Genomic DNA, 21,138 nt, shown 5'->3' with positions numbered 1-21,138 from the left:
ATCAAAATGTCTTTCCAATATACCAGAATACTCATCATAAGCATATTCTGCATCCTCAATGCTGTACATTCAAGCTCTTCTACATAACAAATATTTGACAGAGATTAGATTGATAGTACTCTGAATTCTGTGAAAATAACTTTCAATGGTGTAACATCCCCTCCAGCAAACCAGAAGAAAATTACAACAGGACGTGTGCATATTAATTATATTGAATATAGCAAAACAATCTTTATAATCAAATAAAAATAGTTTCCTATACATAACTCAAGTTTTTAAAAAAACATTTAGCACTCAGTAACACTTGGTATATTGTTTTAACTAGGATACTTAAGCAGATTGTCCCATTAGTTGCATAGTACAGGCGAGTGCAGTGTACTGACTGCACCAGTTGGTGTTGAGTGCAATATTTATCTATCTAGCACACAGGTCAAGCACTCAATGGCTGCGTTTAAACAGGCAGCCCAATTCTGATATTCTTTCTGCTAAATTGGTCTTTGGACCAATCATGCCAGAACTTTCCACCGCAGCTCTTTTTCAAAGCTGATGTGATTGGTCAAAAGACCAATTAGTGAAAAAAATATCAGAATTGGGTCGCTTGTGTAAACACCGCCGGACTGACACACTTCCACATTAAGTCTGCACTGATAAACAGCAACTAGCAAACACACTTATCTTTAGCCACACATGTAAGGGCTCGAGTGATGAGAATCACCCATTCTAATGCCTGACAACACAGACAGAATTCTTCAAAATGTTTAGTGTACTGACAATGTACTGCTTGATTTAAAAATCAGAAGATACCAAAACACTAACATACGGGTGGGTAAATTTACAATTTGCTGAGTGAGAGTGATCCAAATGTAACAACAGGTAGGTGACTTGTCTGTTCAGATCGCCTATCGTATGCATGTCCCTGTGAGTATCTAGTAACTACTATATGTAGTAGGCAGAGGATCAAGTAGGTTATTGTGTACAGCATTGTCAGGAGGTAGTGGTTAACCTCAGTGACACCATGGGATGTAATGTTACCTCTAACACACAGGACAAGATTGACCAGTTCTCATTGCTGTAACATTACAGTAAAAACAGTGCCATTTTGTAACCCTTTAACATATAACACTTTTTTGGGGAAAAAGCATTGAAAGGCAGCCTGACATGAGTAAGTGCTAATTTCCCTATACAATTTAAAGCATTAATTCACATACAAGTAAACCATGTAGTGTCAAAGCCACAGACAAGGGTTTGAGGTTAAGACCCAAGATTAATACCAAGGATTTGCAACAGAAACAGGGAATTTTAGGAAGATGTATTAAAAATGCCAATCAACATATCTAAAGTTAGGGAATGTTCAGGTTTGTTTTCAAAGGGCTTACTTTGAAAGGGAATTGGAGCAAGACAAGTTTGCGGAAAAACTTTGGCGTTCAAACCGCTCTAGGACATTTGTTGTATGCATATCAATTTTCTATGTTTAAATATACCTGGGAGAGGTATGCCAAAGAGGACAACAAGACAGTGACCTTCTCCATCAGGTGAAGGAGCATAGTGCATGTCCAGAGACTAATCACCCTGCACCTGTCTATTCAGAGGGGCTGCTGCATGGTTAGCATTTCATCTAGATCCAAAATAACACAGAGGTCAACCTTTGGGGTGACAGAGAGCCCTGCTTGGACAGTGGCTAAGGCTTAGGATGACTTCAGTCCATGCTTAAGGTTAGTTAGGGTGTAGAGAGCACTGCATAAACAGTGGCTAGGCGTTTAAAGTGTTAGGGGGGTTCCATGCTTAGACAGTGGTAGGGTTTGGGTAACAAGAGGCCTTCCTTGACTTAAACAGTGGCTAAGGTCAGGTTAACAGAGGTCCAGTCTTTAAACACAGAGCTGCAGGGTCAGCCAGGTCACAGCACTAAGTGCCCTCCTCACTGCACGGAGCACGACGGGGCCTCAGCGCAGCAGCAGGCTGAGGAACCCATGGCTTTAGGGGGAATGAGGTCCAGGTCCTCGTCGTCAGGAATCTCATCCAGCCGGTATCCATCCTGCAGCAGCTGCCTGCTCAGGTCTGGGTGTACCTGCACAGAGAGGTCAACAGGTCAGCCGTGGAATGACAATTCAAAAAGGTATGCGGACAGGAGGTGTAAGAAAAATGTGTGAGGAGAATATAAATTGTAGGTGGATTTCAGATTTTCTTTTTTACATTGTATATACTTGTATTGAATCTTGTTTAAATATGAATAGATGTGCAGTTGACTATAAGGGCAACTATTTTATATAAAAACTGAACCCTGTTCCTGATAGAGAGCACTGCTGCTCAACGAACAAGCCTTTCTATGTAGAAGCATGGTCTGAGTATAGTATACACTCTTTCACACTGGGCACACTCACCTCAGCTGAAGAATATCCCGAGGAATACTGCTCGACATCTAGCTCATCATCACTGCAAGGTCAAGACAAGATAATGTCATTAGGAAAACTCTTAGGCTGGGATTCAATCCGATCTCAGATTTGGACAATGTGCCATTTAAAGGTCATTTACAATTGAGTCAACATATGCAGCGTTTACCATAAATGTGTTCTATGCAAACGTGGGAAAATTGCTTTTTAAAATGTGCATTGCTGACCAGGCGCACTTGGATTGAATTCCAGCCCTATACGGGCTCCCGAGTGGCACAGCGGTCTAAGGCACTGCATCTGAGTGGAGAGGCATCACCACAGACCCTGATTCGATTCCAGGCTGAATCACATCCAGCTGTGATTGGGAGTCCCATAGGGCGGCACACAATTGGCCCAGCGTCGTCCGGGTTTGGCCGAGGTAGGCCGTCATTGTTAATAAGAATTTGTTCTGACTTGCCTGGTTAAATAAAAAACTTTGTAAAAAAAACAATCTCTAAAGACCCTGTCTGCAGTTAGTAGTGCCTTGCCAATAGTGTTTGCCAGAGAAAGTACTTCTGAACAGAGGCCATAATTTGCACAATGTCAGACATCCACCAGGGTGTGGTCCCTAAATCCCAGCGCGCCGAACGATTGGCAGATCAACATTCGGCGCCATATGTGTGTAGTCCTTTACCTGTCTGAATCCAATGCTACCAGTGTCTCTTCAGCGTGCTGACTCAAAGCAGCATAGCCTTTGTTGAACTTCACACTTCTACAAGAGGAACAAGAGAAACTTGAATTGTAACAGCTCGAATACCTCAAATTCCATGTTTGTAGGCGTCCAATGATACACACCTACAAACATACATCTCTTACCTCTTTCCTCCTTGCCTGGGCTGTTGCATCACTGGACCGCCTGAGGTAAGGCCTTTTTTCTTCATTGCTTTACGGGCCATCTCACGGTGTTTCTCTAAAGCCAGGATTCAGTCACATGCAGAAGAACACTTTAAATAAAAACATAGGCTATGACACTGAAACACTGAATCATCACAAGGCTTTAAACAGGAATTGTGTCAATCTAGGGCCAGGGATGTGCTTACGTAGTTTCATGTGAATGGCTGGGGCTTTGGACATGATGTAGGGTCCCCTCTTCTCCAAAGGTCTGATGCCCCCATCTGTAGCCCTTGGTCTTGAGCTGCTGCCATTGCCCGGACCCTTGACATGTGAAAATCAGGAATGTATGAAATGTCATGGCGGATTGGCGGATTCTGTTACAAATAGAGGATCCCTGGAAGACAACTACAGAAAACAGCCTTGCCCTTAATGCTGCTACACAACTACAAATTAGCCCTGCCATTAGCCTCTCATTTGACTCAAAAAGATAACTAGCCAAGTATATTGCCACCAATTTAGAAAATGATCCATTTTTTTATAAATGTTTTGCTCCATGAAGTAATCCAACAATATTTACGCCGCCATTTTGTCTATTTAAAATCTTCTCACATTGTTTGTCACAGGTGAGTGCCATCATGATCATGACACTTCCCAAAGTGCTGCATGTCATGACTCACCAGTGTCGCTCAATGAGAGAAGGTTTTTAATTGACAAGATGGTGGCATTAACATTGTTGGATTACTTCATGGAGAAAAACATTTATTTTAATAACTGAGCATTTTCAAAATTCAAACGAATCACCTGCAACTGGTCACACCCGAATCAAGACCATAAAAAGTGTTATCAAATACAGGTTAGTTCAAATCTATGCTGGCGGTTTGTATAGGGCTGTCCAGTAAAGGACACCCAAAATATTTGGTTATATCATAAAAATACCAGTGTTCTGTTTGGATTCAGTCGTGTCATTAACTTTGTGAAACTCTTCCGTTTCAATTGCTACCATAGCTATGCTTTTCATATTTCTTCTGCAATAAACATTTCAATTTAGCCATTTCCATATAGCAATGGAGGCTGCTGAGTGGAGGACGGCTCATAATAACGCTTGGAATCTGCCCGCTTTTATCCACTCAGAGACTAAGTCCCCAACCCAACCTCCACATCCTGAGTGATGCCCCCAGCCCGAGTCCGGCCGTCCCTGCTTGGACTCTGAGTGCCCCCAGCCTTGGGGGAGGCCTCATCGTGCACCTGGTGACCTTTTGACTTCTATAGCGAGTCCCAACCTGACTGACAATCCCACCAGAAGACGGGCCTGGCGGATGGGCGACCACCACCTAGCCCCCTACCTATCCAGAGCCCAATGTCAATGTCTTCTACCCACCTGCCTGTTCTCTCTCACACTCTATGTCTGGCCTCTGGCCCAGACAAAAGCTTGGATCGAGGGCTGACTATCAATAGATCGCAGTAAGTGAGCTGCTCTGCTACGTATGAAACCCTGACCCAGAATCAGGTCGTCTACGAGTGATTTAGCACCAGGTTCCCCACAAACATGCGGTGCATCAGGAGAGGGGCAGCAACTTATCCGGCTGCACCCCAACCTCGTGACGAACGGCTCTACTCACCTGTCAAAAGAGGAAGGCTAACCCGGGCCAACCGAAGATCTGCGGCGCTACGGTATCGTTACGTTTAGGGGGGGATTCTGATTTAGAGGCGTTCAGTCATAATCCCACAGATGGTAGCTTCGCATCACTGGCTCCTCAGCCAAGCACGTACACCAAATGTCTGAACCTGCGGTTCCTCTCATATTGAGCAGGATTACTATTTCAACAACATATCATCAGTAGCGTAAAACTAAACTGTCTCACGATGGTCCAAACTCTGCTCATGTTCCCTATTAGTGGGTGAATAATCCAACACTTGGTGAATTCTGCTTCACAATGATAGGAAGAGCTGACATCGAAAGATCAAAAAGCGACATCGCTATGAACTTTTCAAACTGAAAATCAAGATCAAGCGAGCTTTTGCCCTCCCTAAGCTCACCTGCGTTACCGTTTGACAGGTGTACCGCCCCAGTCAAACTCCCCACCTGCCACTGTCCCTGGAGCGGGTCGCACCCGGCGCGAGCACCCAGGGCTCGCCTCCCCAAGTAAGTGAAAAAACGACTAGAGTAGTGGTATTTCACCGGCGGCAAAGGCCTCCCACTTATTCTACACCTCTCATGTCTTTTCACAGTGCCAGACTAGAGTCAAGCTCAACATGGTCTTCTTTCCCCGCTCAACATGGTCTTCACTTTGACATGCCGGACCCAACCTCCCCACCGGTCCGCCTTCGGCCGGCCAACGGACACCACCCGGACGAACACCCACATACAGCTCCTTGCGAGACCACGCACGAGAAACCATGAGATGGGCCGCACAACTAACTTCCAATGATGGCGAGAGGAGGGCCTCCCTAATCTTCTACATTTGCAGTCACTGTACATAGATTTTGACTGTATGTTTGTTTATGTGTAACTCTGTGTTGTTGTTTTTGTCGCACTGATTTGCTTTATCTTGGCCAGGTCGCAGTTGGAAATGAGAACTTGTTCTCAACTGGCCTATCTGGTTAAATAAAGGTGGAATAAAAAGATAAAATAAAAAAGGGCGACAGAGCGACTGCTCCCCCAGCCGCGGCTCGAGCCCAGCCCCGCTTCGCACCCCAGCCCAACTGACCCAGCCCTAAGAGCCAATCCTTACCACGAGTGTCACATTACTATTGAGCTATTGAAATTATAAAGTTTGAAAAACTAATGTAAAAACATGTGAGATGAAAATGGACAAACTAAAGTGTGTGCAATGTGTAGGTCTGCTGAGTGTACATTTTGAACCTTGTTTGAAGTCACTTGGTCACATGACCAAGGAGCTATTGAAAAAAAAATATTATAATAATATTAAATAGTGCAAGATGTAAAAAATTAAAAAGCGTGTGCAATGTGTGTCTATGCCATCGGGTTAGCTAGAACCTGTTTTTAAAGTTTTAGGAGTAATGGTTAAAGAGCTATTGAAATTTGAAAAATTAGATTTGTCACTATGTTGACTGCCAACTGCTGTTGGTGGAGGTAAGGAAAACTACAGGCGAATATCCAACCTGAATCTGGTTTACCTCGGTTGCAATATAGCCATATTCCCACGAGTGTAACGGGTTAACGGAATAGTTAAGATTATACAAGACGTTTTGAAATATAAAAAAAACATATTGGTGTGTATTCTACGCAGTTGAACATACCCTCTTTTTAATATTTGTCAGTGAACCTAAACAAGTTGCTGGATAGGGCAAGTAGCCAAGCTGATAAGAGCGTTGGGCCAGTAACAAAAAGGTCGCTGGTTCGAATGCCCGAGGCGACTAGGTGGAAAATATGTCGATGTGCCCTTGAGCAAGGCACTTATCCAGAGCAATAATGGTTAAGAGCGTCTTCTAAATGACATATTTAAATAACGTTCTCAATATCTGGTGTACAATCTGTAGCTAGCATGGTTAACTTACAAACTTTGCTAACGTAAACAGTAAATAACAAGCCAAGTAACGTTATACGCTGAGAGAATGGTAGCAAGGTTGGCTGTCATTTGAAAACAGAGTTGCCAGAAATCAGATTGCGTGTTATTGGTTAGCTAGCTAGCCAAAACATAGTTACCGGCGTCAAAACTTGGGATTCGGGCACAGCAGCAAGGAGAGTATCCCTCTCCTGTTCCTCCATAATGTTGTTCATGTTGGTGGGAATGTTCACGCTTTATACGCTAAAACAGGCATGTTGACTGTATTTCCAACCATCCATGAAAGGATGTCTTATCGCTGCTGTCTTTTCCTCCTGCTAGCTAGTCTAAGGACCACTTCCGCTTCCTGTCAACAGAAGCCTTGGACTACTTTCACTGTCCTTCCTTCATCCCTACCCCATGACATCAGAAACCACAAGGTGGGAGAACTTCAGTGGTAGCAAACAGGTAACAAACTTTCTGGTGATAGTATTACCAATATCAAATTCTGTCTGATTATTGCAATATTCAACAAAAGGGGCCACCTAACAGGGCTAGTGCAAAATTACATTTTGGCTAGCACCTATTGATGAAGGTAACTTCTTCCCGGGGACCATTTTGTTAAGAGCCCCGACGCTTGCGGTAAAGTTTTGGAAATAACGTATGTTCATTCATTATAGGTGTGAAATTATTTTGAGAAAACAAAATGTTAAATTACCACACACCTTTAGGGTTAGTGTTCCCAAACGGCCGTATCACAGCACTTCAGGAAGACGACCACCAGTGCTAATTAGCAATCTAGCATGTGTAACGTTAACGGAGGAAGCACGCAACATATAGCTATTTGCAAATCTGCTAGTTGATGTTAGTGTTTTAAGATTATTTATCGCTAAAATGAGAGAAGGGACATATTTCGAAAACCGGCCCACAAGCAATCATTGACGTTTAACAGCCAGCCGTGGGCGCAGTTTAACCGCTGAACACCATACACTACGGGAAGAAGGGTTTGAGAGCTTGTGCAAAACCTGACAGAATTACAAGACCCCTCTGCATTGAATCAAAGTGAATGCTGACCAAACCCATTGTTGGAATTAATCCCTTTGTCCTCAACTTTCTTGAACTACCATCTTACATCAGTTTCGACCCAGCAGTGTTATGACATGCATCAAAGTACATACTACTAGTTAGGTTAAATGTTTGGGTCTGCCATATGTTCATGTAAACATAAGATTGTTGTATATGTCAGTGGTCTGAAAAGCCCATAATTGATTTAATTGAGAAAAGGTTTGTTTAGAAATTGAACATTGTAACCCATTAATTCAAAAGGTGTCTACACGCCAGTAAATCAAGCTTACCATTGAGACAGCAGCGTCAATAGATATTGCTTTATTAAATCCATAATTTTGTACACAACAGGAGAGTGGATTAAATCAACATCATACAGACACCAGGACAAGGCAGAGACTTGAAGAGAAGTGGTTCATCTCGTTGGCCACCAGATGACCTGATGGGAAATGAAAAGGAAACATTTAATTAGTTGATTTAAAAATGAAGAGAACTGAAGGGCCCAAAGATGCAACATGCCTTTCCCAAAAGACCATGCAGAGAGAACATTCGCTTATCGTGTCGTTGAGGCATGTGTCAATACTGATAGGATCAAAAGAAAGGCAGCGCTGCTCTCAGGCCAGCTTTCTCCATTGACATCTTACCTTAAAGCTGCAGTATGTAACTTTCTGGGCAACCAGACCAAGTTCACATAGAAATGGGTTATAGATGTCACTCATTGTAAGCAAGCCTAAGATGCGGTAGATCTGTTATGTGCGCTATATCTATGCTTCCAGTTCAAGTTTAGTTTTAGTGTCTTGGTTTTGTACACCAGCTTCACATTGATATGGAAAAGTTATTTCAGAGCAGTACAATGATTCTCTACACAATGACTGCTTGTTTTATCCAACTGAAATTAGGCAAACTAGAATTTTAGCAACCAGGAAATGGAGGAGCGATTTTTCTGCACATTGCACCTTTAACATTAGAATTATTCCACAATACTGATGCTGTATCAGCTCCTAGAGATTATCACCTATGGCTGCTAATATTGAGGCAGCTTACCCTATAATGCACAAAATAAAACTCAATTGAATAAACATAACTAATTTAAATATAGGCCTATGTAGCCTATACTTTGGATAGGCTATTTGTTTTTTAATGCAGTCATCATCCTTTGCTTGTTTAATATTTGCAGAGACATTGGCAACTTTATTTGTATTCAACTTCGTTGTGAAGTTATGGGGTCACAGACTGAAACATCTTGATTCTATGTTTAGTGGGGATCTGTCTAACAGTTAACGATGCACTTCGCTGTTCTACAAATGGTCTGAGGCAGTTGGTAAATAACATGCGTTTAAGTGCAACTTTAGGAACAAAGGTTTTGGGACACGGCTCAGATTTAACAATGCTCCTACAAAGGTTGTAACAATGAACTTAGCCTTAAGATGCTTTTGAGAAACTGGGCCCAGAGCATTCACTTTTCAATGTGTAAGCACTCACCCAGAGGATGTCTATAATTTGTCCATGCCCAGATCCTCAGGTGTGGAGATACCCAGCTCAATCAGAGTGGGCTGCAGTTCTTGAATCAGGTATGGGTAGATATCTTTGTGGGGGCCAGATTTGTCCTGTTACAGAGAGAGGATGATGAAGTTCACCATAGGGAATATTACAAAAAAGGCATACAGGTTGAATATTGTGTACCATTCTATACGTTTCCTAAAATACGAATATATTATGTGAATAAATTCAAAGGAAATTAAATCAAAATTATTTTACATGTTAAACCCAATTTCACAAAAAAGTGACATATACAGAACAAAAATAAACACTATGTGAAGTGTTGGTCCCATGAGCTGAAATAAGATCCCAGAAATGTTCCATATGCAAAGAGTATATTTTTCTCAAATGTTTATATTTTGTTAGTGAGCATTTCTCCAAGATAGTCCATCCACCGGACAGTTGTGGCATATCAAGAAACTGATTAAACAGCATGATCGTTACACAGGTGCACCTTGTGCTGGGGATAAAAGGCCACTCAAATGTGCAGTTGTGTCACAACACAATAATGCCACCGATGTCTCAAGTTGAGGGAGCATGATATTGGCATGCTGAATGCAGGAACGTCAACCAGAGCTGTTGCCAGAAAATGTCATGTTAATTTCTCTATATACAGTGGGGCAAAAAAGTATTTAGTCAGCCACCAATTGTGCAAGTTCTCCCACTTAAAAAGATGAGGCCTGTAATTTATAATAGGTACACTTCAACTATGACAGACAATGAGGGAAAAAAATCCAGAAAATCACATTGTAGGATTTTTAATGAATTTATCTGCAAATAAAAGTCTGATTTGGTGGGCCTATGCCCACCCATATTGTGCCCATGCCGAGTCATGTGAAATCCATAGATTATGGCCTAATTTCACTTTAAATTGACTGATTTCCTTATATGAACTGTAACTCGTTAAATGTTGCGTTTGTTCAGTATAGCATAAAAATAGATTATGCTGTGAACCTTCCAGCTAGTCTAGTTAAATAACAGGTAACAAAAAATAGTTGGCTACGTTGAAAGGATGAGGAATTGGTACACCTACTAATTAAGGAGTTTGACTGTTCTTTTTGTACAGCTAGGTGGCTCATGTGAGGATTAAAGTCTGCTTCCACCAAATACAAGAAATAGCCCAAACCCTAAAAGTCAATAGTATGAATACTGGTTCCCCTGAAATATGCAAAGCTACTGGAATCTTCAAAAATGTGCTTTTGGTGGATTTGTCTGAATGGAAGTCATTTAAATGTATGCTCATGTGGAAGCTAGGTGAATTGCAATAGGCCCACCTAATCAGAAGGAGTTCTCCCCCACAAAAGGGAATGTTGCGTTTTACATTTTTGTTCAGTATATTGACATTTTCAGAAATTACAATGCAAAAATTGTACATGTAGCTCCTTTTAACCAAATGGCATAAATTGAAATGTAAAGAGATTTTCCATTTTGACATACGATATAAAAGCAGCGAGTATATCCACACTTATGTAGTTCTGTCCTTGAGCGGTTGTCTTCTAATGTTCCGTATTGTGTCATGTGTGGACCCTAGGTGGAGTAGCTGCTGCTACAGCTAATGGGGATCCTAATACAGTCGGAAAGTATTCAGAACCCTTGACTTTTTTCAATTACATTAGTCTTATTCTTAGACCCCCCCCCCCCAAATCTACATGCAATACCCCATAATGGAAAAGCAAAAACAGGTTTTTACAAATGTTTGGGTTTATCTGTGTGTGTGTGATATATATATATATATATATATACACAAGTATTCAGACCCTTTACTCAGTACTTTGTTGAAACACCTTTTGGCAGTGATTACAGCCTCGATTCTTCTTGGGTATGAAGCGACAAGCTTGGCACACCTGTATTTGGGGAGTTTCTCCCATTCCTCTTTGCAGATCCTCTTGAGTTCTGTCAGGTTGGATGGGGAGCGTTGCTGCACAGCAACTTTCAGGTCTCTCCAGAGATGTTCGATCAGGTTCAAGTCTGGGCTCTGGCTGGGCCACTCAAGGACATTCAGAGACTTGTCCCGAAGCCAAATACAATTCCTTCGACCTCATGGCTTGGTTTGACATGCACTGTCAACTAGGACCTTATATAGGCTGGTGCGTGTGCTTTTCCAAATCATGTCCAATCAATTGAATTTACCACAGGTGGACTCCAATCAAGTTATAGAAACATCAAGGATGATCATTGGAAACATGAGCTCAATTTCAAGTCTCATAGCAAAGGGTCTGAATAGGTATGTTTTATTAGTACATTTGCAGAAACATTTAAACCTGTTTTCGCTTTGTCATTATTGTGTGTAGATTGAGGGGGGAAATAATGTGATCAATTTTAGAATAAGGCCAACATTACAATGTGGGAAAAGTCAAGGGGTCTGAACACTTCCCGACTGCACTGTAAAATACCAAAAATACATATGTTTATTTTATTGAGATATGTAGTAGGGGAAGCTGTGTAGCTCACCTTGACTGCCTCGAGGATGCGGATGGCACTGGCCAAGTCATTCAACCTTCGGCAAGCACGAAGAGCTGAGTCGAGGATTTTGGGTTCAGGTACCAGGTCGTAGCCAATTAATGTGTTCATGCCTATGGGATTCAAGCATACTGTTAACTTTTTTAAATCCGGCTATCCGTTAGTCTCCAACTCAAGGACTGAAAGAAAATGACAGACCGGTCGGCAAAAGTGCAAACTTATTTTCAATCATCTTTAGAAGATCACCTTTCTTCAGCTCCCAGGCATCAATGTCTGGCTTGCTGAAATAAGTGACCCAACGGGCATCGAACTCCTCATCTGTCTCCACCTTGGCATGGGAGTAGCATCGGGAGGCCAAAGGAGCTGCAACATAGAAAATAAATTAATTCTAGATTATATAGGTCAAGGACTATTCATAGATGCTTGGCTGAAAAAAAAATACACACCCTTCCATTCTCATGAAAAAGCAGGTGATCCATAACCTACACCTTCTGTCAGATAAGATTTTTGCAGCCCAGTATGTTTTGAGTACTTTGCCTGTGTACTACACTAAGATCTATTCTAGGGGAAACTGACCTTTGACATTAAATTGCAATATCCCCTTAGCTTGCAGGGAAGGAATGTATATTTACAGCAATCTGGTTAACTGGGCCAGAGGTCAATAACAAGACACTCAGTTTATTTTCACAGCACAAATCTAGCCATAACTGAGTGTACAGATCTCAAGAGCAGTCGATGGTGTAGGACATGACCATACACTGGTTTGACCGCAAGGTCTAGAATTGCTGCGCATTGTTGTGCACTTGTGATTCCCTCGAAAAACTGAAGCGTGGGTCATCACAAGGACACATGCTAAAGTTTACTAGCTGTCTCATGGAATCTATACATTTACACTGGATATGACAAATTTATGAACGTGATGTCACTACACTAAGGGCACCAATAAATGTTAAATGTCCATAAATGTCCATCAAATGAAAATCAATGTCACCCTGACGCAAACAGTCCCATTGACTTAGCTTTAAGCTAGCTACATACAGCGAATACCATCTGTGTAGGACCACAATACACAACTTAACAGTATTTGTGACTTAATATACTTACCGCAATGCATTGAATTAGCCTAATAGTGTAAACTATGTCGAGTTTTGTGAGACTACCTTAACGTTACATACCATTTACGACTAACGTTAGCTAGCTTTATGGCTATTTGCGATGGACAACTGGTTAACACGAAAGGCAAACAATTGTATGAATAAATATACCATTTAATAGGCTTTGCCGTCAGTCTTACCCGAGTAACATGGTCGTATCCGCGCTAAACTCCGTACCCCAGAGGTTGAAAGTCGAACAACTGCTCTGAACATCTTGCCGACCGGTGAGAATCAGTGGCTAACTGTGTCGTATGCTAAGGAACAGATTCAGAGGGACATCGAAAAGGGAAGCAATTGCGCCTGCGCAAAACCGCAGGGCCTACGTGCTAGGAGACAACCGCGCGAGTGAGGTAGGCTGTTAGTCTCACCTTGAAGGTCTATCAACAACTACCAGTTGGAAATATATGCATACAATGCACATATACCTTAAGGTAATGCATTCATATATTACACACTACTATGGTGGTGTTAACCTGCCTAACGCAGTAAATAAACTGGGGAACACCTCTCTTTTTAGCTAGGCTACATTACCCACTGATAATTGGGGCATTCGAACGCAGCTCTAGGCTGGGTTTGCCAAAAGCATCGTAACACTTATCTTAATTCTATAGAAACCAAATGGTCGAAATATTAAATTGGTTAAATTACATTACACACAAATCATTGGATGAAGGAAGGGGGAGTTTTGTTAAGAGCTGTGAAGCTAGGTCTGAACATTAAAGGAAAATTCCACCCAAAACTATTTTGGTATGCGTAATTAGTCCATTGTTGAGTCCCAACATGCTTTGCTTGTCAACAATGGACTAATGAAACAAATGTCAAAATACAGTTTTTGGGTGGAGTTTTCTTTTTAACAAGGAAACCCCTATGGGACTCCCGAGTGGCGCAACGATCTAAAGCTCTGCATCTCAGTGCTAGAGGCGTCACTATAGACCCTGGTTCAATTCCAGGCTGTATCACAACCGGCCGTGATTGGGAGTCCCATAGCGCAGCGCACAATTGGCCCAGCGTCGTTAGTGTTTGGCAGGGGTAGGCCGTCATTGTAAATAAGAATTTGTTAAAGGACTTGCCTAGTTAAATAAAAACATTTAAACAATGCATTGCATGCAGTATGGTTTGGGAAGCATACAAACTCTTTCCAATCAGTGAGAAATCATTTTCGAAAAACAAAGGTTAAATTGATACACACCTTTTTATAGTGTTAGTGTTCCCAGACGGCCATATGTCCATGTTACTGCGCTTGTGTACGGAAACAGGGAAGAAAGATTGGACGACCTTTGCTAATTAGCTATCTGAACACCTGTGTGTAAACGGACAGCCTGGTCTCATTGACCAGAGGTAAAATAGTACATAAAATCCGGGACACTCTAATTAGTATATGTTATGTTTGGTATGTTTACATGAGACAAAAGGTTACGTAAGGCAAATGAAATGAGGATGGGTTTAGGATTTGCGCTAATTAGCAACTACTTAGCATGTTAGCTAACCTTAACTCTAACCCTAACTCCTAGCCTAGCTAAGGTTACTGTTAGCTACCAAGCGAATGTTAGCCACAAATTTTAATTTGTAACATATCATACAAATTGCAATTTGTAACATATCATATGAAATGTAAGGTCCTTGGACTAAGGAGTAACGTTAGAGTCCAATATTGGGCTTGGGCTTGTCATGCCAAATAGTGTCCCCCCTACGTCACAATAGGATTCGATGAGTCCTAGCTTGCAACATTCTGACCGGATTATGTAATAAACCAAAGCGTCCGTTATTATGCTGGTTGCTTGGCTCTATTTGACCTTGTAGGAGGATGTGGGAAGTTATATTCAGTGTTGCCAACTTAGCGACCTTGTCGCTATATTTAGCGAGTATTTAGACCCCTCTAGCGACACATTTTCAAAAAAATCGACTAGCGACAAATCTAGTGACTTTTTCTGCTGTTGTTGGAGACTTTTGAAGACTGACGTGAAAGCACGCATCGTTCTTACTCTTCTCAACGAGCAGCAGGTGCTGCCGTGGGCCCCACGAGAAACTCCTGGGGATAGGGACTGACAATGCCTCTGTTATGACGGGGATTAACAATGGGGTCCATAAAGTGCTGAAGGAGGAGTATGGCCTCAAACATCTGGTTCTTATTCGCTGTGTGTGCCACTCTCTGCAGCTTGCTGTAAGTCATGCTTCCAATGACGCCATCCCTCTTAGTGTGGGGTACTTGGTACAAGAGACTTATAACTGGTTTTCAGTGTCTCCAAAGTGCAGGGAGGCCTACAAGGCCATATATGAGACCATCAACTGTGGGGGGAAACCTTTACAGATAACCAAGTTGTGTGCCACATGTTGGCTCTCCATTGAACCCGCGGTTTCACGCATTTTGGACCAGTGGGTGGAGCTTTGGCTGCATTTCGCAGTCACCAAGTCCAGTGAACACTGCAACATGGCTGAGGTTTTATACTCCATGTACAGTAAACACTGCTACATGGCTGAGGTTTTATACTCCATGTACAGTAAACACTGCTACATGGCTGAGGTTTTATACTCCATGTACAGTGAACACTGCAACATGGCTGAGGTTTTATACTCCATGTACAGTAAACACTGCTACATGGCTGAGGTTTTATACTCCATGTACAGTAAACACTGCTACATGGCTGAGGTTTTATACTCCATGTACAGTGAACACTGCAACATGGCTGAGGTTTTATACTCCATGTACAGTAAACACTGCTACATGGCTGAGGTTTTATACTCCATGTACAGTGAACACTGCTACATGGCTGAGGTTTTATACTCCATGTACAGTGAACACTGCAACATGGCTGAGGTTTTATACTCCATGTACAGTGAACACTGCTACATGGCTGAGGTTTTATACTCCATGTACAGTAAACACTGCTACATGGCTGAGGTTTTATACTCCATGTACAGTGAACACTGCAACATGGCTGAGGTTTTATACTCCATGTACAGTGAACACTGCAACATGGCTGAGGTTTTATACTCCATGTACAGTGAACACTGCAACATGGCTGAGGTTTTATATGTACAGTAAACACTGCAACATGGCTGAGGTTTTATACTCCATGTACAGTGAACACTGCAACATGGCTGAGGTTTTATACTCCATGTACAGTAAACACTGCTACATGACTGAGGTTTTATACTCCATGTACAGTAAACACTGCAACATGGCTGAGGTTTTATACTCCATGTACAGTAAACACTGCTACATGGCTGAGGTTTTATACTCCATGTACAGTAAACACTGCTACATGGCTGAGGTTTTATATGTACAGTGAACACTGCTACATGGCTGAGGTTTTATACTCCATGTACAGTAAACACTGCTACATGGCTGAGGTTTTATACTCCATGTACAGTGAACACTGCAACATGGCTGAGGTTTTATACTCCATGTACAGTAAACACTGCTACATGGCTGAGGTTTTATACTCCATGTACAGTAAACACTGCTACATGGCTGAGGTTTTATACTCCATGTACAGTAAACACTGCAACATGGCTGAGGTTTTATACTCCATGTACAGTAAACACTGCAACATGACTGAGGTTTTATACTCCATGTACAGTAAACACTGCAACATGGCTGAGGTTTTATATGTACAGTGAACACTGCAACATGGCTGAGGTTTTATACTCCATGTACAGTAAACACTGCAACATGGCTGAGGTTTTATACTCCATGTACAGTGAACACTGCTACATGGCTGAGGTTTTATACTCCATGTACAGTAAACACTGCTACATGGCTGAGGTTTTATACTCCATGTACAGTGAACACTGCAACATGGCTGAGGTTTTATACTCCATGTACAGTAAACACTGCTACATGGCTGAGGTTTTATACTCCATGTACAGTAAACACTGCAACATGGCTGAGGTTTTATACTCCATGTACAGTAAACACTGCAACATGACTGAGGTTTTATACTCCATGTACAGTAAACACTGCAACATGGCTGAGGTTTTATATGTACAGTGAACACTGCAACATGGCTGAGGTTTTATACTCCATGTACAGTAAACACTGCAACATGGCTGAGGTTTTATACTCCATGTACAGTAAACACTGCAACATGGCTGAGGTTTTATACTCCATGTACAGTAAACACTGCTACATGGCTGAGGTTTTATACTCCATGTACAGTAAACACTGCTACATGGCTGAGGTTTTATACTCCATGTACAGTGAACACTGCTACATGGCTGAGGTTTTATACTCCATGTACAGTAAACACTGCTACATGGCTGAGGTTTTATACTCCATGTACAGTGAACACTGCTACATGGCTGAGGTTTTATACTCCATGTACAGTAAACACTGCAACATGGCTGAGGTTTTATACTCCATGTACAGTGAACACTGCAACATGGCTGAGGTTTTATACTCCATGTACAGTGAACACTGCTACATGGCTGAGGTTTTATACTCCATGTACAGTGAACACTGCTACATGGCTGAGGTTTTATACTCCATGTACAGTGAACACTGCTACATGGCTGAGGTTTTATACTCCATGTACAGTAAACACTGCAACATGGCTGAGGTTTTATACTCCATGTACAGTGAACACTGCTACATGGCTGAGGTTTTATACTCCATGTACAGTGAACACTGCTACATGGCTGAGGTTTTATACTCCATGTACAGTGAACACTGCTACATGGCTGAGGTTTTATACTCCATGTACAGTAAACACTGCTACATGGCTGAGGTTTTATACTCCATGTACAGTAAACACTGCAACATGGCTGAGGTTTTATACTCCATGTACAGTGAACACTGCAACATGGCTGAGGTTTTATATGTACAGTAAACACTGCAACATGGCTGAGGTTTTATACTCCATGTACAGTGAACACTGCTACATGGCTGAGGTTTTATATGTACAGTGAACACTGCAACATGGCTGAGGTTTTATATGTACAGGGATCCTTAAAACATATTGGATCTGACTTTTTTGAAGTCAGTGCTGGGTGAGGTACGGTAGTGCTGGGTGAGGTACAGTAGTGCTTGGTGAGGTACAGTAGTGCTGGGTGAGGTACAGTAATGCTGGGTGAGGTGCAGTAGTGCTGGGTGAGGTACAGTAGTGCTGGGTGAGGTACAGTTGTGCTGGGTGAGGTACAGTTGGCCATCAAGGCTTTTGAGGGAGAGCTAGTAGATCCTCTTAAGCTACTTGACAGCTTGGTAAGCCTGATCAAGTCTGTGAGCTGAATCCACTGGCAAATGTTGATGTACTCAAAGGGCCAATAGATGGATACATCAGTCCCAAACCGTACCTTGGTTACCTTTTTTGAGTCTGAGGCAGCTGAGCTCCACCTTGCGCCTGAGGATGAAACAATGTCCAAAAGCGCCGTGTAGCCTTCACCATCCCCATTACTAATGAGTTTAGGGTGAGACTGCCGGACAATATTGAAGCATTGCAGTACATGTCAGTTTTCAATGTGGAGGAAACTCTAAAGCACAATAAGAGCCCTGGAGAATAGCCAAGCTCCTTGGCTACTCCCCTACAGAGATAGACAAGATTGTCCAGCAATGGCGTGCCATCCATCTTAGTAAATGGAATGAGAAAAAAACACACTGGGCTTCTGGAGTGAGATTTGGAAGTTCAGGGATGCAGCTGATATCAACCCGTTTCAAGAACTTGCCATGGCTGCTGTGTCTGTGTTGTCCTTGCCACACTCAAATGCTGAAGTCGAGAGAGTATTCAGCCAGATGAGGGTGGTAAAAAGCAAACTTAGAAATCAGATGTCCTTGCAGACCCTTAATTCCATCCTGTACATTCGATATGGACTGAAACTGTCTGGTGAGGCTTGCTATGAGCACCAGCTGCCTGATAAGGTTTTGCAGTTTTGGGGGCACATCAGCTGCTCACTCATTTAAGTCAGCTCCCTCAGTTGCTGAACCTGCCTTGACCAAAATTACGATGACCCACTCTTTCTGTGAGCCAGCACAGTGTGTGTGTGTGTGTGTGTGTGGAGGGGGTATGGAGAAGAAAATAAACTGAATTAGGGCCAGACTAGTTACCATAATTTTCTCACATTGCCATTGCCAGTTTTTTATATTGTCTCTTTTTGGTCCATTTAGATTGTATACAATTTTTTAATTTTTTTATTGTCATATCAGAGAGCACACAATGTTTCAATATATCACTTTTTGCCTAAAGGTCAGTATCCTGTCTAGCATGCCAGACGTTTGAGAAGGCAAAGACTGGCACCGGAGTTGAAGCCCATCAAAGTTGTTTCAACATGGCACATGATCGGTAAGTGTTCCAATTAAAATTTTGCCCTGATAAGTTGTTTTGTAATGGTTACTTTATTTGGCAGTTCAATATCATAGAATGTGTGTGTCAGTATCCTTACAATTACAAAAATCTGCACACTGTATGACAGATATGGGTAAGAATAAGGTCATCTTCTCTCTAACATTTTAAATGTTATGGGTGGACCTCATCAGACCCTTCACGAAATCCAGGAATGGCATCAGCTGGTGTCTGACGGTGACCGATCACTTTACCAAGTCGGTGGAGGCAATACCCATTAAGGTCAGTAAAGGAAGAGTACGTGCTTAACTCTAAATTCCCTTCTGTAACCCGTTAAAAATGATGCTTGGAACCAAAAATAAATGTTTTGTATGATACCCATCAAGGACGAGACTAGCGAGGCCGCCTCCAAGGCGATGGTGGACTATCTTCAACACCCACGGTTCTCCTGAGGTCATGACTTCGGTCTCCTGACTGAGGTCATGAACGGTGGAACAAGGTACGGATGTTATAGGTTATGTTCTGCCACCAATGGTTTGTTTTATTTATTTTTTACTATTTGTTTTTCCATGGTACATAATCAGACATATTTCAATATCTTACATTGTCAATAGATATCGCTTTCTTACCCCCTCCTCCAGGTTTGGTAAATGGACCAACCAGACCCTCAAGACTGCCATGGGAAAGCCCCTTGATACCAGGAAGGGTGGGAGAACAACCTGAAGGTAATTCTCTTTGCACACAACAGCAGACGGGAGCCGCAGCTGTTGACTGAGGTAAACAATGCAATTGTATATACAATTATTGCATATACTGTAGTATTTCAAATTTGTGATTGACTTAGTGTTGTTGTTTGTCTATTGCTATTTTTGTATAACGATCTTTCAGACCACTGAAACCCCACCTGAAGTGGGGGAAGTTGTCGAACCAGATTAGAACGCCTTGGAGGACCACCTTCAGGCACGGACTGAGAAGGAAGTGGAGGTTTTTGACCAGGTAAATATGATTACCCGTTGTTAATTTATTTTTTTAACACTGCACTAATCCATCACATTTTCTCACAGTGAAGTGTAACCTGTGTGTTTGCTTGTTTACGTCTGTCTCCTACCCTGTTCCTTTTAACTCTGCTCCTGTTCTCCAGCAGCTAGAGGTTCTGCCCAACACCCAGACGTGGACCCACCTGATGTCCCCCATTACCAACCATCCTCCAACTTTTCTTTACATCATCTACACTGTTGTTGTCATTATCTGCTAAGAAAGTTTCCTTGCTCTATCATACTGGACACATAATATGTGAGATACACAGATGAACTAAAAACACTAGCACTGTAAACACACAGAACAAAGAGAGCAGCAGTGCCTGGACTTTGCCGTCTCCCTCTTCAAGTCCCCCTTCTGAGACTGGCTGCCTGTTGAGAACAAGTGACAGACAGAATTCCACACACCATAATTCAGTATTTTAGTCTATGATTGCCATGTAAGTGTACAGAAAATCTGTGAAAATAAATGAATGACACAACTGTACCAAAAACTATCAAAGTTTGTATTCAAATCTTAAATATTGCCAGGTTGTTTTTCACAGCTGTTTCACAAGGTGTTCATTATTGTAAGCTGTAAGGTATCCTTTGATGGTATTTATTTGTTCTACATGATTCATTGTTGTATCCGAGGACAATACAATAGATTGAAGAAAAAAAAGGATCATAATAGAGGACTACGGAAATGATATTATTTCAGCGTAGATAGGGGGAGTGCAGGTTAAAATAAAACATGACAGCCAGACAAGCCAGTGTATGAATCAAACGGATTTGCATATGAATGGAGTGGAAATTAGCTGACTTCGTGATCTGCAAGGTAAGTACTTTCATGTGTCAAGCAG

General features: G+C 42.0%; 2 protein-coding genes, 1 long non-coding RNA gene and 1 pseudogene across 9 annotated transcripts; 1 reads left to right on the top strand and 3 right to left on the bottom strand.

The window, feature by feature from the left end:
- Positions 1-194: 194 nt before the first annotated feature.
- On the bottom strand, positions 195-7,186 carry fam219b (family with sequence similarity 219 member B). The gene is made up of 6 exons (XM_021586140.3): positions 6,928-7,186; positions 3,467-3,581; positions 3,243-3,336; positions 3,061-3,138; positions 2,379-2,430; positions 195-2,065 (listed from the first exon to the last, which is right to left on the bottom strand). Exons 1-6 carry the CDS (start codon positions 7,000-7,002, stop codon positions 1,916-1,918), a joined length of 564 nt encoding a protein of 187 aa, XP_021441815.1. The 5' UTR covers positions 7,003-7,186; the 3' UTR covers positions 195-1,915.
- LOC149971387 (28S ribosomal RNA) lies at positions 4,684-5,539 on the bottom strand (annotated as a pseudogene; the record flags this gene model as incomplete).
- On the top strand, positions 7,130-20,790 carry LOC110506497 (uncharacterized). 7 transcript variants are annotated; one of them, XR_016492267.1, is made up of 7 exons: positions 7,130-7,234; positions 19,164-19,259; positions 19,454-19,541; positions 19,646-19,758; positions 19,901-19,984; positions 20,148-20,255; positions 20,401-20,790. It is a non-coding gene; the product is annotated as an uncharacterized LOC110506497 (long non-coding RNA). The 7 variants fall into 7 exon arrangements; XR_016492266.1 differs by lacking the exon at positions 7,130-7,234 and adding an exon at positions 13,264-13,334; XR_016492268.1 differs by lacking the exon at positions 7,130-7,234 and adding an exon at positions 13,264-13,334 and having other exon boundaries at positions 19,901-20,035.
- On the bottom strand, positions 8,137-13,334 carry LOC110506495 (cytochrome c oxidase subunit 5A, mitochondrial). Its single transcript, XM_021586142.3, has 5 exons — positions 13,125-13,334; positions 12,077-12,193; positions 11,822-11,943; positions 9,314-9,438; positions 8,137-8,270 (listed from the first exon to the last, which is right to left on the bottom strand). Exons 1-4 carry the CDS (start codon positions 13,195-13,197, stop codon positions 9,325-9,327), a joined length of 426 nt encoding a protein of 141 aa, XP_021441817.1. The 5' UTR covers positions 13,198-13,334; the 3' UTR covers positions 8,137-8,270; positions 9,314-9,324.
- Positions 20,791-21,138: the final 348 nt, after the last annotated feature.

The sequence above is a fragment of the Oncorhynchus mykiss genome, chromosome 26, assembly GCF_057628025.1.
Source record: "Oncorhynchus mykiss isolate SJ-2025 chromosome 26, ASM5762802v1, whole genome shotgun sequence".
NCBI classification, from domain to species: domain Eukaryota; kingdom Metazoa; phylum Chordata; class Actinopteri; order Salmoniformes; family Salmonidae; genus Oncorhynchus; species Oncorhynchus mykiss.
The sequence above is the reverse complement of the archived record's forward strand: the minus strand, read 5'-3'. Positions and strand labels throughout refer to the sequence as shown.

Bases quoted from the DNA above. Each gene is read 5' to 3' on its own strand.
- fam219b (XM_021586140.3), bottom strand. From the start codon at position 7,002: ATGAACAACATTATGGAGGAACAGGAGAGGGATACTCTCCTTGCTGCT. The intron at 3,582-6,927 runs GTAACTATGTTT...TCACATGTCAAG, and splicing joins AATCCCAAGTTTTGACGCCG to GGTCCGGGCAATGGCAGCAG. The intron at 3,139-3,242 runs GTAAGAGATGTA...TTCCTCTTGTAG, and splicing joins CCCAGGCAAGGAGGAAAGAG to AAGTGTGAAGTTCAACAAAG.
- LOC110506495 (XM_021586142.3), bottom strand. From the start codon at position 13,197: ATGTTCAGAGCAGTTGTTCGACTTTCAACCTCTGGGGTACGGAGTTTA. The intron at 11,944-12,076 runs GTGATCTTCTAA...TGAATCCCATAG, and splicing joins TGCCTGGGAGCTGAAGAAAG to GCATGAACACATTAATTGGC. The intron at 9,439-11,821 runs GTGAGCTACACA...TCTCTGTAACAG, and splicing joins GCATCCTCGAGGCAGTCAAG to GACAAATCTGGCCCCCACAA.